This window comes from Anabas testudineus, chromosome 4 (genome assembly GCF_900324465.2).
Source record: "Anabas testudineus chromosome 4, fAnaTes1.2, whole genome shotgun sequence".
Lineage (NCBI taxonomy): Eukaryota > Metazoa > Chordata > Actinopteri > Anabantiformes > Anabantidae > Anabas > Anabas testudineus.
Genome location: NC_046613.1, coordinates 273,846 through 289,867, shown reverse-complemented (window position 1 = coordinate 289,867; position 16,022 = coordinate 273,846). Strand labels below are relative to the sequence as shown.

General features: G+C 38.2%; 2 protein-coding genes across 3 annotated transcripts in view; both read left to right on the top strand.

Moving 5' to 3' along the window:
• Window positions 1-984: 984 nt before the first annotated feature.
• On the top strand, window positions 985-6,441 carry commd2 (COMM domain containing 2). Of its 2 annotated transcripts, none has more exons than XM_026346469.1 (6): window positions 985-1,150; window positions 4,277-4,354; window positions 4,925-5,007; window positions 5,366-5,440; window positions 5,556-5,642; window positions 5,905-6,441. In XM_026346469.1, exons 1-6 carry the CDS (start codon window positions 1,084-1,086, stop codon window positions 6,112-6,114), a joined length of 600 nt encoding a protein of 199 aa, XP_026202254.1. In that variant the 5' UTR covers window positions 985-1,083; the 3' UTR covers window positions 6,115-6,441. The 2 variants fall into 2 exon arrangements, with proteins under 2 accessions (XP_026202254.1, XP_026202253.1); XM_026346468.1 differs by having other exon boundaries at window positions 5,544-5,642.
• A 2,453-nt stretch (window positions 6,442-8,894) lies between these two features.
• Window positions 8,895-16,022, top strand: part of trappc8 (trafficking protein particle complex 8) — a 41,293-nt gene continuing 34,165 nt past the window's right edge. The window contains exons 1-2 of the mRNA XM_026346424.1: window positions 8,895-9,185; window positions 11,215-11,424. Of these exons, the coding sequence (XP_026202209.1) occupies window positions 9,029-9,185; window positions 11,215-11,424 (367 nt within the window). The 5' untranslated portion in view covers window positions 8,895-9,028. The remainder of the gene's footprint in view (window positions 9,186-11,214; window positions 11,425-16,022) is intronic.

Sequence of the window (16,022 nt, the reverse complement as noted above, 5' to 3'; positions counted from 1 at the left end):
TATCTTAGTTATGACTTGGTATGCTAGGGGACCTCCCTTGATACACTTAGCCCTCATCTAGTATATTCTACAGTATAATTATTAAATAAAATTTAAATAATTTCACAAGCACAAACACAACCACATTGATGAGCAGTTTGTGATTTGTGCTCCAGATGCAATTCCTTTCTTCATGGCTAACTGCATTGACATGGTCAGGAGTGCTTTTAAACTCAGTCAACCAACTATATTTTATTTAACACAATTCAATTTAATAAATGTACATGTATTGACCGACAGTATGCCACCTCATTGGGGGTTTACAGACATGGACAATATTGTTGATACCCTTCTGGTAAAGAAAGAACAACCCACAATTGTCACAAAAACAATATGAAACTGACAAAAGTAATAATAAATAAATTAAACTAATAATAAACTAGATAAAGCATTTCCTGAAGAAAATGCACTGTGAATGCTGTAATGCTGTATTGATTCCTGAAAAATTGCTGAAAGTTGGTGAAATGTTTTAAAACTGTACTACTACTGCTGAAATTAGCTGAAGATAAATAGGAATCATTTTAATAGAGCTAAACATATGAAGAAGAAGCTGAAACACCTGAATGTCAACTTAAAAAAGTTGAAATAGATTTGCTGAATCTTTATTATTATTATTATTATTACTACATATTATCACTGTGAGTGCTGAACACCATTCACAGTGAATAATACTAAAGATTAGGAAAACAATACTTTGAATGCTGAACAGCATTGAACAGGAATTGTTCAGTGATTAAAGAGAAGCATTAAAAACCAAATTAATGACACTGGCCTAAACAATAATCATTGTACCCTTAATGTTTTGTTACCCAACAGAACTTAAGAGTGCACATTGTCAAAGAAAAATAGCAACAATTCTGAGCTACACTCCAATCCAGACGATGGCGGTATTACATGTGTACATGTTTGCCAACCTCGATTAAACAACAAATGAAGAATAAGCCACCAACGAAGAAGAGTCGTGTCGAACTCATTTTCCGGGTTGTTGAAAATGTCTGTGAACGATTTTAAATTGTGGCTTTAGACAAGGCACTGCTGTTCAAGATGTTACTAGTTTTGTCTGAAGGCCATAAAGAACACCTCGCCTTTCTGCCTCAAGTTGACGCCTCAGGTAAATATCTGCTGTGCTCCAATGGTCGGGTTTAGGTCGAAAAATCCCTTTAATCTTTCACTAAAAAAATATGTTAGTTCCTATGTGTAAGTTTTGACTGATAGTGTAAATCTGGAACTAACTAGCTATACTGTTAAAGAGTGGAATCTAATAACGTTGCCAGTATTTGACATAGTACATTGTACTATTTGATATTGTTATCTTCGCTCTTTATTAGTGGGAGAGATTATTATTATTATTATTATTATTATTATTATTATTATTCCGCACTAAATTTGGACCGCGAATAACTTTCTAAACACTAACAGCTAGAAACATGGCTCCAATGTTTAAATATGAAGCTTACTGTGGAAATAGGTGCTATTACTTGTGTAGCTGTGGCTCAATAGGCTACTGACAATCACAGGATTGGTGGTTTGATTCCCGGTGTTATGCCGAGATCCGGCTGCCATGTCACATGCCAAAGTGTCCTTGGGCAAGATACTGAACCTCAAGTTGTCCCCGGTGAGTCAGATCAGCTGTATAGCAGCTGTGTGTGTGTGAATGAGATGCAGTGTAAAATGCTTTGAGTACCAGTAGGTAGAAAAGCGCTATATAAGTGCAGAACATTCACTTTAAGTGCTGATATCCATTATTGTTGAGTTTTGATTAATTTGTTAGGATTTTTTTAATAGAAGGTCTGTCGTAGCTCAAATACAGTGATTTTCTCAAAAACTATAAATGTTACTGTGGGGAAACGTTGTGGAGAGCAGCCCCATGCTGAAATGCTTCACATACTTCAAACCTGCCTTTACACCGCAACCATGTGAACAGTTATTACAGTTTTCTTCTGAGTTAACTCCATTTACTCCCGAACCATAAGGGGTAGTAGTATAACCTTTTTTCCTAAGGTTCCTTAGATGTTACTGAAACGTTTTGTATTTGAGAGCAATCACACGCATTTTCTTTAGGAATGCACATTCTGGTTATATTTGCTCTTTATCATTACTCCGCCCATTTCTTTGGTCGTTAACTAGTCCTTAACACTTGGTCGTAGAAATGTCTTTCTACTTTCTAAACGTGTCTTCATGTTTGGTATTACTTTATTCTACTTTTCATTTTCATCCTTTTTTTGAATGGCGCGTTTTCCATGGTAGTTTTTGCCTGTATGACATTAACGAGGTGTAGGTTTTTTATGTGTGTCCTTCCATTATTTTTGTCCAGTGTATTTGTTTGTATTTTCTTTTTTTGGTTAACTCAGCTTTCTGCCTTTTATGTTAAAGTCTCCTGAACTTTGACTTTCTTTTTACTGCTTTCAATCATCTTTTTACTTTCCTTGCAGCTTTTTTCTTTGTGTTTGTCACTTTTTCTCTTTATTAACTGTTAATCATTTCATACAGACACATGCTCATGGCGCTACCTGAAAGTCAAATTTCAAAATAAGAGTCCCGATTTCACAAAGAAAGCCCTCATACCTAAAGTCAAAAAGGAAGCGGTTACAGTGGCTTAAATTTTCAAAATATTGGCGTCGGTTTGCAAAATACTACATTTCAAAACTAAAAGCATATGAAATATCCAAATTCCTGTTAATCTCTTTCATCGTCATTTACTATCTACACTAGATATCAAAATTTGATAACAACCTACAATTTCCCAAATATCAAGGTCACTGCTTAGTCCTAATTGAACTTTTCTAAACAAGAATACAATAATAGTATTTTAACCATATTTCAGTAGTTACATATATTCTGAGTACAATATAAAAAACCTAAATGTGATATTTGAAAAAGAACAATTAGAGAACACTTATAGATACCTTTCAGTTATTGGTGTAAATATAGCACCTGGTGCTTATTTCCTTAATTATCTGACAAACCAGGTGAAGGCCAAAGGGATGACACAATCATCCATAGCAAGAGATGTTGGTTGTTCCAAATCTGTAATTTCCAAAATATTTCATCTTTACAACGTCACAACGGCAGATAAATGCAAGAGAGGACAGGATGATCCAGAGAATGTCAGTGGGCAATCTCTTTAACACTACAGCTGGAATTGCTAGGACGTTTAGTGCCGAGCAGGGTAAAGGTCTGTCTCGTCATACAGTTTCTCGACTTTTAAGAGCATTTGGACTGAAAGCCCACTCTGCATTGACCAAATGTCTCATTAGCAAAAAGAATCTATGTTGACAAATTATTAAATAAATAATAATAATAATAATAATAAAGTTCCCTTTAGTGATGAATGCAATTTCAATTTATTATTATTATTTCCTATGGGAAACATGTTCGTTGTGAAAACAAATATATACAGAAATACACAGAACCTTCAGTTTGACAACTTTTTTTCTTTTGTCTTTTAGATAAGAACAGTCAACAGCTCTCCCATGTAATTTCTTCAGCAATTGCCTTTTCTTACCTTTAGCTATCAAGCTCCTCTCCTGTGGAGCCAGCTCCCAGTTCAGGTTTGGGAGGCAGACACCCTCTCTACATTTAAGATTAGACTTAAAGCTTTCCTTTTTTATAAATTTTACAGTTAAAGATGGCTCAGATAACTCTGAACCATGTCTTAGTTATGCTTCTATAGGTTAGTCTGCAGGTATATTTGGCCTTGGAGCTGTATATCTCCAGAATCCAGTTGACCTGCCCGATGTTTTTGCTGCTTGTTGTAGTTTTTGTTGCCTCCTGTTCTTTTCTCTCTCCTCCTTCCACTCACCCCAACTGGTCAAGGCAGATGACCGCCCACCATGAACCTGGTTCTGCTGGAGGTTTCTTCCTCTAAAGGGATTTTTCCTCTCCACTGTTGCCTAAAGCTTGCTCAAATGGGATTGTTGGGTTTTCTATATGATTTTGTATAGAATTATACTCATTGAGATAACTTCTGTTGTGATTTGGCGCTATACAAATAAAATTGAATTGAATAGAAATTTTCTTTCAAAATAATATTTTTACAAGTTGGTATCCATAGATTGGAAAGAATATTCAGAAAAGTGTAATACTAAAACTGTTAAGGAAGGCAATGAAGGACAGAGAGTAAGGCATTAGTTATTTGTCTATTAACATAGACACTGAGAATTATGTGCATATTATGTGCAATTATGTGCTTTCTTTAATAAACTGATATATATTTGTCTTTGATTGTTGTCTTCAGTGGTCGGAGAGTTTGGACGCATAGCACTGCAGTTCCTCAGGAAAGGCTCTAGCCCCAAGATCTATGAAGGAGCAGCCAGTAAGTTTGTGCTCCTTGCATTATACTGTGCACTCCTTAGCCAGCAAGCAATGGTTAAACAGAATTTTCAGTAACATTATATTCATCTGCATTTACACACACCATATATTGTATCCAGTAGTTGTTAATGTTTTTAATACTGCAGAATTCTTGCTGAATATGTGGCTTTAAAAATATGTATTTAGTTGTCAAAATCACTAAAGTCAATTCAGACAGCCACACAGTAATAATGTTAAACTTTTGTGACATGGACAATATATAATATAATACCTTTTAGTTTAACACAGTCATCACCTGCTTCTTTACATTTACATTTAGTCATTTGGCAGATGCTTTTATCCAAAGCGACTTACAGGTGAGGAACAAGGCAAGCAAACAAAATCTAAGTCAAGGAGAAAAACATCAAAGCATACACAGTACAACATTCCTGATAAGTCACACGATATAAATCTTTGTTATTGTTTAAGGCTGTTAGTGCTGAACAGAAGTGAAGCTTTAACACGTTGTACTAACTCGCTACCAGCTGCAGTAGGACCTAAAATTATATCCATGACGCTTCACTGCTTGCAGGAAAGCTGTGTGTCCCTGTGGAAATGGTACAACATGGAGTCGAAGGCCTGATGTTCCTAATGACGGAGTGCTCCAAACACATGGTGACACACAATCACTTTTCTGTCTGAAATAGTAGAAAAGACACAATAAGTGCCAATCAGTGTCTTTTTCCACATCAATTAGTGTGAGCTACAATATCCTCAAAACAATGCTTAATGTAAAGCTTTATAGCAGACTTTAACACAAGAAACACAGCTGTAACAACATTAATAATGGCTTTTTGATATTTGTGAGCCATTGTGCATAACTAATTAAATATCAACTAATCAATCAATTAATCAACGTCTGTCTGTAATATTTAGTGATGTGTACATTTTGTGTCATCATTGAATACTAAACACCAAAAATGGTTAAAAAGACAGATAAGCATCTCTTGTTTGTTTGTATTTGTGTGTGTAGATCTCTGGAGTGGACTTCCTGGACTCAGTGTTGATTTTGGGGTTTGGTGATGAGCTTAACCAAATCCTCTTACAGGTGTTTTTTTAATTATTTCCGGGTGTTTGGGAGAGAATGACTTGAGCAGTGTACAGCAGTTAGTGTTTGTCAGTTTCCAGCTGACTGAATGTTTTTAATGCAGCTTTACCTACAGCACCACAATGAGATCCGCACCATCTTGAGTCAACTGCCTTCCAACCTCCCTGCTTACAACAACCTGGAATGGAGACTGGATGTGCAGGTGTGTGTAATCATGTGTATATTTTGCACAATTTAGAAATTATTATTCATTTGCTGTGGATAGTTTTAAAGCTAAACAATTTTCAAAGATTAGCCCATCAGTGAGTTTGAAAAGGAGAAATATGTGGTACATTAAAAACTGAGCAACTAATAGGTTTATATTTACAACTTGTGCCCATACAGGTTGTGTTTCAGCTAGATTTTAACTTCTTTATTTCCCTTTGTTCTCTGTTTTTGTGCTTGCCCTCACTCCTTCCTGCCAGTTGGCAAGTCGTTCAGTCCGACAGCGGGTAATTCCCTTGCTGACAGTACACCTGCACCTAACCAGAGGTTGTGACAGCTGCAGTGACCACAGCAGCATGGTTCTCCAGACTGACCCCAGCACCCTTCTGCACCTCATCTCTACGCTGGAAATTGCTCTGGCCACCATGAAAACCACTCACACTCGGCGCATACTACGCAACATCAAATAACTATCCACATCACTCTGTCTCACATGTGTGCCTTGTACCACCTGCAAAGCACCATATTGCTATTTTCATATGTGGAAAACATTTAGCGGTGTCTCTGTATTTTTCAGTTCCTTTTCATTTGGTGTAAGAGGTTAAACTAGATTTTTGCCTTTTTGGCAAATGTCTTTATTACGTCCTTATAAATGTCTTTATTACCAATGAGGGTAATAAAAGGTGCCAAATGGTATTGACTTTGTGGTACATAAGTGCTTTTGATATTACAAACGCAATTCTTCTTGTTTGTCAAAGCCAAGAATATAAAGTCAGAAAGACTTACTTCAAACAGCACATTACTTCTGCATTTAACTGGAACAAAAAAATAACTTGTATCATGGTAATGATGTTGATGAGTGTTTAACCATTGCTTAAGACATTGCTGTTTTCACTGCAAATTGTTTAACCTTGAAGAATATTTATATATATATAAGCAACATCAGGAAGAAGGAGCACGAGAAGATCAAGAAGTACCAAGGGCTGAAAGAAGAGCTGGAGAAGATGTGGAAGGTGAAGGCACAAGTGGTACCCGGGGTGATAGAAACACTGAGGGCTGTAACTCCCAAACTGGTAGAGTGGCTCCAGCAGATCCCAGGAACGACATCTGAGATCTCTGTCTAAAAGAGAGCAGTCCTAGGAACAGCTAAGATACTGCACAGGACCCTCATGCTCCCAGACCTCTGGTAGGACCCGAGCTTGAAGTAATAAGATAGAGATAAGTTTAAAAAATAATAATAATAAATATATATATATATAGTGCTATATAAATAAATAGTAGGGTGGTTGATTCGGTTTAAAAGCACTGCTGTTAGCCATTATGAAGAAAGCAATTGCAATCTGGTGAACAAATCAAAAACTGCTGACTAATGTGGTTGAAGAAATTATTTAAATTTTATTTAATAATTTGTTAACATAGACTTCTCTCAAATAAAGTTAGAGATTGCCTAGTTTAAGTAAAATTGTGTGTGTGTGTGGGTGTGTGTGTGTGTGTGGGGGGGGGGGGTAGAAAGAGGAGAGAGAAAAGAACAGCAGGCAACAAAAGAATGATAACAGTAAGCAGCAAAAAGACTGGACAGAGTTGCACTATATATACAGTTCTGAGGCTGGGGAGAGTGGGCGACAGAGGTGAACGCACAACCACAGGAGGAAAAGACACAAAGTTAGTATTACTATTAAAAATTCAGTTTTGGATCATACAAAGAGGGAGAAAATATGATTTCTCTTGCCAAGTCCAGTCCACTGACCTGTGCTTTTAGGAACATGATAATTAACACGACTTGAGGGGGTTGACTCATTCGACATGTCCTCTGTGGAGGAGGCAGAGTCTGAAGCATTGTTGGAGGCCTAATCTACATCCTTGGCAGAGGTGTCTGAGAAATTAAAAAGCTACAGTACCTGGAGGCACGGCAACCGGTGTGGAAGAGATCTGACCTAAGATGCTGAAGGCATTGACTATTGTTGGGCTGTCTTGGTTGGCATGCCTCTTCAAAACTGTAGGAGTGCAAACCTGCTTATAAGAGAAACCAGAAGGCACGGCTGTTTCAAAAGAGCAGTGATTATTAAAGGGTACTCAGGAGGGGGAGGATGAGACACAGACAGAGGTAATTATACGAACCAAATATGGGCAAAGCAGAAAGTCAGGCAGGTGACCATAAAAATATTTAATGAAAATGTGAATATACTGAATGAAATTTGAGAATAATTAATAAATTTGGACATTGTCTAATTACAGGCGCCATCTTGTGTCTTTGCTGTATATCCAGAGCCGATGCACACACTTCTGCCACCCTAAGCAAAAAAACACCCCTCTATTTCCAAGGCCAAACCAAGTATACTATTATGTTTTAACAATGTATCCCAATGAATAATTTCCATTCCATTTCCATCTAATTTGTTTCTGTCTCTTTGCATAATAATTTTTATTTATTTATTTATGTTATATTGTTTATATGTTTTTGTATAGAGTGGCATGGTGCTGTGCATCAGTTTTCTCTCGGTAATCCTACCAATGTCCAAAGTATGCAGTTAGGTTGTCTGGATTTCACTGTGATACACTAGCGGCCTGTTCAGAGTGTACCCCATATCTCCATGTCCAACGACAGCTGGGATAGGCTCCAGCACCCCAACAACCATTAAGAATACAAGCAATTAGGATAATGGGTGGTTGCTTATTTTTTACCTTTCTTTTTCTTCCTTTCTTTATTTATCTTTTGGTTTTACATTCAGTTAATGTCTAAGGTTAGCTAGCTAGTTAGTCTTGGATAACATGGAAATATAGCTGGACATCATAGTATCTATAGTTATACACTATATAAGACTAATAGTAATAAGTGTTTACTCAATAATGTTCATTTATCTAAAAGAAAAAAGTAAAAAAAAAAATCGATCATCTAAATTTTTAATGTACATATATATATACATTATATATATATATATATATATATATATATATATATATATATATATATATATATATATATATATATATATATATATATATATATATATATATTCATAAATTCCCGACTCGCCCCCTCTTTTGGAGCAGTCTTATTCCTAAAAGCTCAGGTCTAGGACTGCACTCTTCTGGACAAAGATCACAGATGAGAGTGTGTGTGTGTGTGTCTATATATATATATATATATATATATATATATATATATATATATATATATAAAACTTGGCATAACTCCGGAAAAGGAAGTTGGCCATTTAGCGTCAAACATCACCTGACCGTGAGTTCTACACAGGAAGTGGGCTGGCGAATTCAATATGGCTGTTGAGGGAAAATAGAGGAGGAGCTGTCTTAAGAAATGAACTAGGCTTTCGGGAACTACAGGGAAACTGACTGGTTTACGTTTGTTAGCAGATATCATCCGACATGGCCAGATGTGTTCAATCTGTGCAGGAGTTCGTTCAGGACTCCTTTGTGCCGATGGTGGCCGTCTTATGTAGTGAAGAAGCGGAGAGAGTGACTCGCAAGAACAACCTGAATTTCGCTGAGCTGCTGAGGCCTTTCTGCAGGCTAACCTCCGAAGGTGAGAGCAGATTTTTAACGTTACAACCCACCATGACCGCGCATTCTCAGTGACATGGCGGTAACAAAGTGAGCTTTAGTGAGATAGCTAGGCTCTGTAGCCTGAGAGGGGTCACAGTTAACATTAGCTCCGCGCTAACAGACAGCTAGTTGTCTGGATTGTGACTAAGCAGCTGTTCGCTGAAAGAAGGAGAGCTGAAGTCCAGACTTTACATTTAAGAGGGCTCTACGACACCTGGCCCGGTGGAAGCTTAGTTATCATACCGAACTAGAGCACCTGAAGGAGTATACAAACTTGTTGCATTGCAACAATTGCACTACACACCTTAAGGCTAGCGTAAACACAATAGCTAGGTGAGATGGTTTGGGTTCAAGTAAGAGAAAACACATCTCTGCAGGAAACTGACTACAACACAATACTGTAAACATAAAAGGCTCTTTCACATGGATGACGCCTCTACCCAGACTCGCCTCGACTAGAGCACTGGTCATGTTTGATCCAAACCGGAACAAAATGTTATCAGTGCAGTCCATCCAGTTCCTAATGAATTGTGTTGATGTTTCACTGGATGTTGGTCTAGCCAGTTAAAATGCTACTTACTATCTGTAATCAGTGATCATTGTAACAGTGTGGTTTAAGCCCCGTATTGCTCATTTAAAAGACTAATTTTAAAATGAAAATATAGATGGGATAGAATTCTCTTATAAAGTAGCCATTGCATTAGTTTGCTGATGGAGAAAATCTGCTGTCCAAACTTAGTTGCTGGATCTGTCCCTCTCAAACTAAAGAAATAAAAAAATTGAAACACTATTCAAAATTCACAAGGCGAGCAAAAGAAAAAAGCAGCTACATTGTCAACTGTTTGACTACAGTATTAACATTGCCCTTCTCACAAATAATTCGCTGCAGGGAACTTACAATCTAAAACTTACCTTAATTTTCAGTATTATAAAAATGAACAATGTGTGTAATATTTGACTATAAAAACAGATATCAGTGCCTGAGTGTCAGTGACAGAGAGAGAGAGGGAGAACTCAGTTTCACACCTATGTTGTTTTGTAACATTTACTTAGTTAGACAGATGTTCTTAAGATGAATGCAATTAAGAGAAGAGAAAAAATTAAATAGAGCTGCACACTCTTCCTGAATTGAATCATGAATCTCTGTGGGTGAGCGTGTGTCATCTGCAGCAATCAGTGCATTCATACTGAACAAGTCGGGCATAAACAGAAAAGGGAAAAAATAGGGGTCACTAGAAGAATAGGTAACATGAGCAACAGGTGGAACCTAAGAGTTGATTCATGCATCTTGCCCAAGGTGCTGCAAAACCCTGTGCACACCACTGACATGAACCTAGAGTGGTTCTTCTTGATTTCTGAACACTGCAAGAACTCTCTCTCTCTGCACTGTCAGGGAGCATCAACAGTGCCTGCTCTCATTATGAACACATCTATTATTGTGGATGGTGCACACTCACTAACAGAGATGCTTGCACGTGGTCCTTTGTGGAAAGCATGTGGCGATGAAGATATGGTAGCGTTTTTTTTTTTTTTTAATAGCTTATTACTGTAAATAGGAAAAATGTTGGATTCGATCATTCTGCTATTGATGATCAGATTTAGAGTAATTATGATTTTAGTGACATGACGTATTAGTCTCCTTTTTAAATTAAAAGGAAACTTCTGTAATTCAAGAATAAATAAATGTGTTTAAAAAAAATAAAATCTTAACTCAACGTCCACCAGCTGTCTTCATGAGTTTATGTAATTTGCTTAGTTGTGGCCGCATGAACTACTTAAGTATATATGTAAGTTGCATATAGTTTGCAAAAGGGTTTGATAATCAATTTGTCAACTGCAAATTTAGTCAGTGCCACGGGCTGTTAGCAGAGTTGTAGCCACAAGGACACAACAGCAATCAATAAACCCCTATTTCTTATCAGGTTCCAGACCACAGCCATTTAGTCGCAACCATTTATGTGACTTCCAGTACAGTCAATTCTGGCTCTGTCTTTTTGCCTTCTTTTAAGGTCACATCCGGGACCCCAACAACCAGGTGCAGGTTGTGAAAAACCTGCGCATCTGTGTCAACAATATGATGATATGTCCAAACACAGTGTCTGGTGCTCTGAGTGCCACCCAACGCAGGCTGCTCAATGAAGTGGTGTTATCCTGTCAGCCACAAGAGGGCGCTTTGAGCAGTGTGATTACAGCAGGAGACTATAATCTCAACTTCAGTGGTAAGGACTATAGTTTAACAGGTTCAAAAGTGGAATTTCAGTTTGACTGAGTTCAGATTTTCAGACATCATATCCACCCATGGTAAACTTAATAATAAACATATTTGATTTTTTGATGATCTTTTTTGGAGGTGCAACATGATTTTCACTCATGTTTAATGTAAGTTTAATGTAGCCAGGAGTGTATTTTTGAATTTTATGCATAGGGGTTCCCCTCTGGTCACTCCTGGTAGGAGGTATTTGGACAATAACAATTATAATTATTATTTTTTGTTTATGATTTTGCATTTATACACCACCACAGTGGATTTGATATGCAATCAAGATGTGGTGTAGACATTCAGTTTTCACAGACATATCATATTTACCATTTAGGAATCACAGTCATTATATAAAAAGTACTTCTATTTTCAGGTATTTGGAAAAAATTACATTTTTAATACGTGGATAAAAAAATCTTCATCTCATGGAGCACTGTTCAATTCAATCATCCAGAAATGGAAAGAGTATGGCACAACTAAAAACATACAAAGACATAGCCATCCACCTAAACTGGCAAGGCAAGGAGAACATTAATCAAAGAAGCAGCCAAGAGGCCCATGACAATATGGTTGTGTTTAGGAGTAGAGCCCTACATGCTATTTATTGCCGCGGGTGTATGTGGTGTCTGATTGTTTTTATTTACTAAGTACTGTTACTGTTTTTATTTATGTTTTTACTGACTCATACTCATAAAAAAATTCTAATTAAATACATGTAACATTTGTGGTTTCATTGTAACTTAATGTGAAAGAGTTCTAGGGCTATGAACAAGGCAATTAGAAAATCCAACAACTCCACTTGACCAAGCACTGGGCAACAATAAAGAGGACCCTTTAATGGAAAAAAACCTCCATCAGAAACAGACTTTGGGTGGGCAGTCATCTGCCTCGACTGATTGGAAGATAGGAAAAGGAGAGAGAAAAGAACAGGCAACAAAAGAACAAAAACAGCAACAACAAGCAGCAGAGCATTGGGCAGGTTGGTCAGGGAGGCAAAGAGAAAGAAGCAAAACTATGGGAGAGGCAAAGTTATTGACATGTAATCTAATATGATTAGGGAGAGGAGAGGAACTCAGTGTTTCAAAAGAGGTCTGCCAGGTTATAACAGAATAACTAAAGCTATTTTCACATATGAACACGGGACTATCTCTGGTAGATCAGGTCTTGACATTGTGCAGGAGGAAAGTTCGGGTGATATACTATCCCACTCTGGGAAATATTCCTTTTGATTTTGGTGTGTGGGGGGGTCTTTGTGTGGAGCGCGCAGGAGGAACGACATGGCACAAAAAGTACACACCAGAAATCAATCGTGTTTCGTTTATAACTCGGATTTTCTCAAGAAACTAAACATTTAAACCTAACAATTCTGGAGTCTGGTCTTTGGGGTGGATGAGTTGGAGGGTTTGAAATAGACTGGTATGCTATATTTTCTAAAAATCCTTATCAGCTTTTCTGAAACCCCAGCCATGGGTAAAGAATGATGACCAGGTTTTTGCGTTGGACCTGGACTGTTTCATTGTTCTTTTTTTGGTGCAGGATGCTGCCAATTCACACCTGCACCAGGTTTGACACACCTAACAACCCTTTTTAGGTGCTAGGAGGGGTAGGCACGGGTCTGACATGCTTCACATCCTCCCCTTTCATTTGTCTTCATTCCTTGAGTTGTATTCTGTAGGCCTTTTAAAATGCTTTTTAATAATGTACCCAAGTTTTGACGTTGGGTACATTAAGTCATTACCACATGACGTTGTCATCCTGGATACATCCTACAACGGCAGAGACATCAGAGAACTTCTGAAGATGGCAGGTCTCTGACTTGTACCAGAAGTCTAGGCATGACTTTTTCCTCATAAGAGGGACTTTCTCCAGACACAGGCTAAGATTGGAGATATGTTGGAGGTGAACACATAGCTGAGGAGCACAAGATTTCAGCACCCTTGAGCTGAATCCATCTGGCCCTGCAGCTTTTGTGGGGTGAAGCCTGTTCAGGTCTCTTCTCACCCGATCAGCTAAGATCATTTGGGTGGTGGAGTCTTGTGGGGGAGGGACGGAGGAGCCTGTAGAGAAGTGTAGGAGGTTCTAATTCTCAGCCTATTGGAAAAGAAACTCACAACTCCCTGGTGTTGTTATGTTGAAGGCTTTGTTCCATTTTCCTCCTGTAAACCTCTCTGCCTGATGCTGACAGCCAGCAATCTCTGGACCCTCTTGCAGCCTACCTGTCTCCTGGCCTGAATGCCTTCTTTTTGTCATTCTGGATAGCTTTGATGTCCTTTGTGACCCGGAGCTTGTTGTTTGGAAAGCTCACTAACTGGGTAAATGTAGGAATTGTCTTAGTGAGGGGACTCTGAGTTGAACCTGAAGTCTGCGGTATACTGGGTAAAGAGAAATGGAGACAGAACTGTACCCTGTGGAGCACCTGTGCTAAAGACCACAGTGTCAGACACACAATTCTGAGGTCGTCCATGATCCACAAAATCAGGGGAGTGTCAATGTGCATGTTTTTTTTTTTTTTTTTTATTTCTCTCCCAGCAGTGCAGGCCAGATGGTGTTGAATGCACTTGAGAAATCAAAAAACATTATCCTCACTAAGCCCTGGGCCTGTCCAGGTAGGTGTAGGTGAGATGAAACAGATGTATGATGGCATCATTCATTGCAACTTGGGGTTGATAGGCAAACTCCAGTTTGACCAGAGGTTGGAGGTACTCCGGGATCAGCCTCTCAAAAGCCTTCATAATATGAGTTCAGAACCACTGGTCTGTAGTCATTGAACATTAGTATATATCAGGACCAGTGTCCTCTCCCCCCTGGTGGGACAGCTCACAAACTGGGTAAATGTAGGAGCATGATTAAAGTCTTCATAGATCGTAAAGAAGACGTCAGGGTGTCTGGTCTGAAGACTGGTGGTGACCGTCTGTATAATGTAACATGCAGCAGTGGTGTTAGCGGATGGAGGAACGTAAACAGTGATTATTGTGTGTGAAAACTCTCTGGGCAAATAAGTGTCCCATAAGAGTCCCACAGTCAGCAGTGCCAAAAAAACTTACAAGGGTACAAGGCAAAGGCACAGTAAGTTTACGGAGGTCTTGCCTAGGGACTCCTACTGGAGGTAGGCCACAGCTGGGATTCAAACCCTGGTCTCCTGCATAGAGGGCGGTAATCTTACCACTACAATATCCAGCCGCTATTTAATCCATTTCTCAGACAAGACAGAGGTTATTCAGACAAGACAGAGGTTATTTTGTTTGGTCTTAAAAATCTTAGAGGCACTATGTCTACATTTAAATTTACATTTAGTCAATTGGCAGATGCTTTTATCCAAAGCCACTTACAAGTGAAGAACAAGGCAAGCAAATCTAAGTCAAGGAGAAAAAAAAAACATCAAAGCAAAGTGCTATCAAAGAGTGTTTCTGTTTCTATAAGTACAAGAGAGCAGAAAAGTTTTTTTTTTTTGCAAAGTGCCAAGGAAGATGTGGAAGACTTCTGTTTTCAGCAGTTTTTTAAATATTGAAAGTGCAGTGGCTGAGCGTGTAGAGTTTGGCAGTTCATTCCACCATCGTAGGATCACTGAGCTGAAGATTTTTCCTTGTTATCTACTGTGTGGTGCTGGTACCCCCAGACGTTGTTCACTGGCCCAGCACAGTGGACAGGAGGGGATGTAGATCTGAATGATTGAGTTAATCTGAATGTGATTTGAATCACCTTTTACTTCCATTTCTCACATACAACGGCCTTAACACTTTGAACTTAATGAATTCAAACACAAGTCAGCGCTTAAGTTAGACAAATAACACAAAAATCCAAATGACATGATACAAGTTTCCCATAAACTAGATGATTCCTTCTGGCATCCTCTGTAATGTGCTCCCGTCACAGTGGAAGTGGTTCTTCTTGGACAATGGTATTCACTCTAAATACAGAATGAAGCCATTCCCACACAAGTTTCAATGGACTTGATAATGGGACAATCACAGCTATCCCCTTTTAGTGAGGTGTTGATGATTAGTCAGCTATGCAGCAGTTTTCTTGATTCAGTGCATTTACATATCATGGCCAGTTGCAGCTCCATCAATGCATCAGAGCAACACAATGAAATAATGCATATGTAGTTGGCTGCATGGCTTTGAAATTACCACAAATTGGCTACTGAGTTGCATTGCATGTGCAGAAACATTGTAAATGTTGAATGTGTGTAACAGTGCAAGGTATCAATTTGTGAAAACATGTTGGTTTGCTGTGATATCAGCAAATGTCTAATCACATTTTTACCCTAGATAAGTATTAGTATTGTCCTCAAGTAACATTGTAAGAAATCTCAGAGTTATCTTTGACCAGGATATCTATATCAGGAAACTGCATACATAAAAGAAATCTCTAGAACTGCCTTTTCCACCTAAGAAACATTGTTAAAGTTAGGAGCATCCAGTCGCAAAGTGATGTTGAGAATTTGTCTATGCATTTGTTACTTCCAGACTGGACTATTGTAATTCATTATTAATAGTTTCTCCCAATAACTACTTTAAAAAGCCTCCAGTTAATCCAAAATGCTTCAGCCAGAGA

What these genes read in the sequence shown, in the direction of transcription:
- commd2 (XM_026346468.1), top strand. Translation starts at nt 1,084, where the DNA reads ATGTTACTAGTTTTGTCTGAAGGCCATAAAGAACACCTCGCCTTTCTG. An exon ending in GATCTATGAAGGAGCAGCCA is followed by an intron (nt 4,355 to 4,924) that starts GTAAGTTTGTGC and finishes CACTGCTTGCAG; the next exon opens with GAAAGCTGTGTGTCCCTGTG. An exon ending in TTAACCAAATCCTCTTACAG is followed by an intron (nt 5,441 to 5,543) that starts GTGTTTTTTTAA and finishes TTTTTAATGCAG; the next exon opens with CTTTACCTACAGCACCACAA.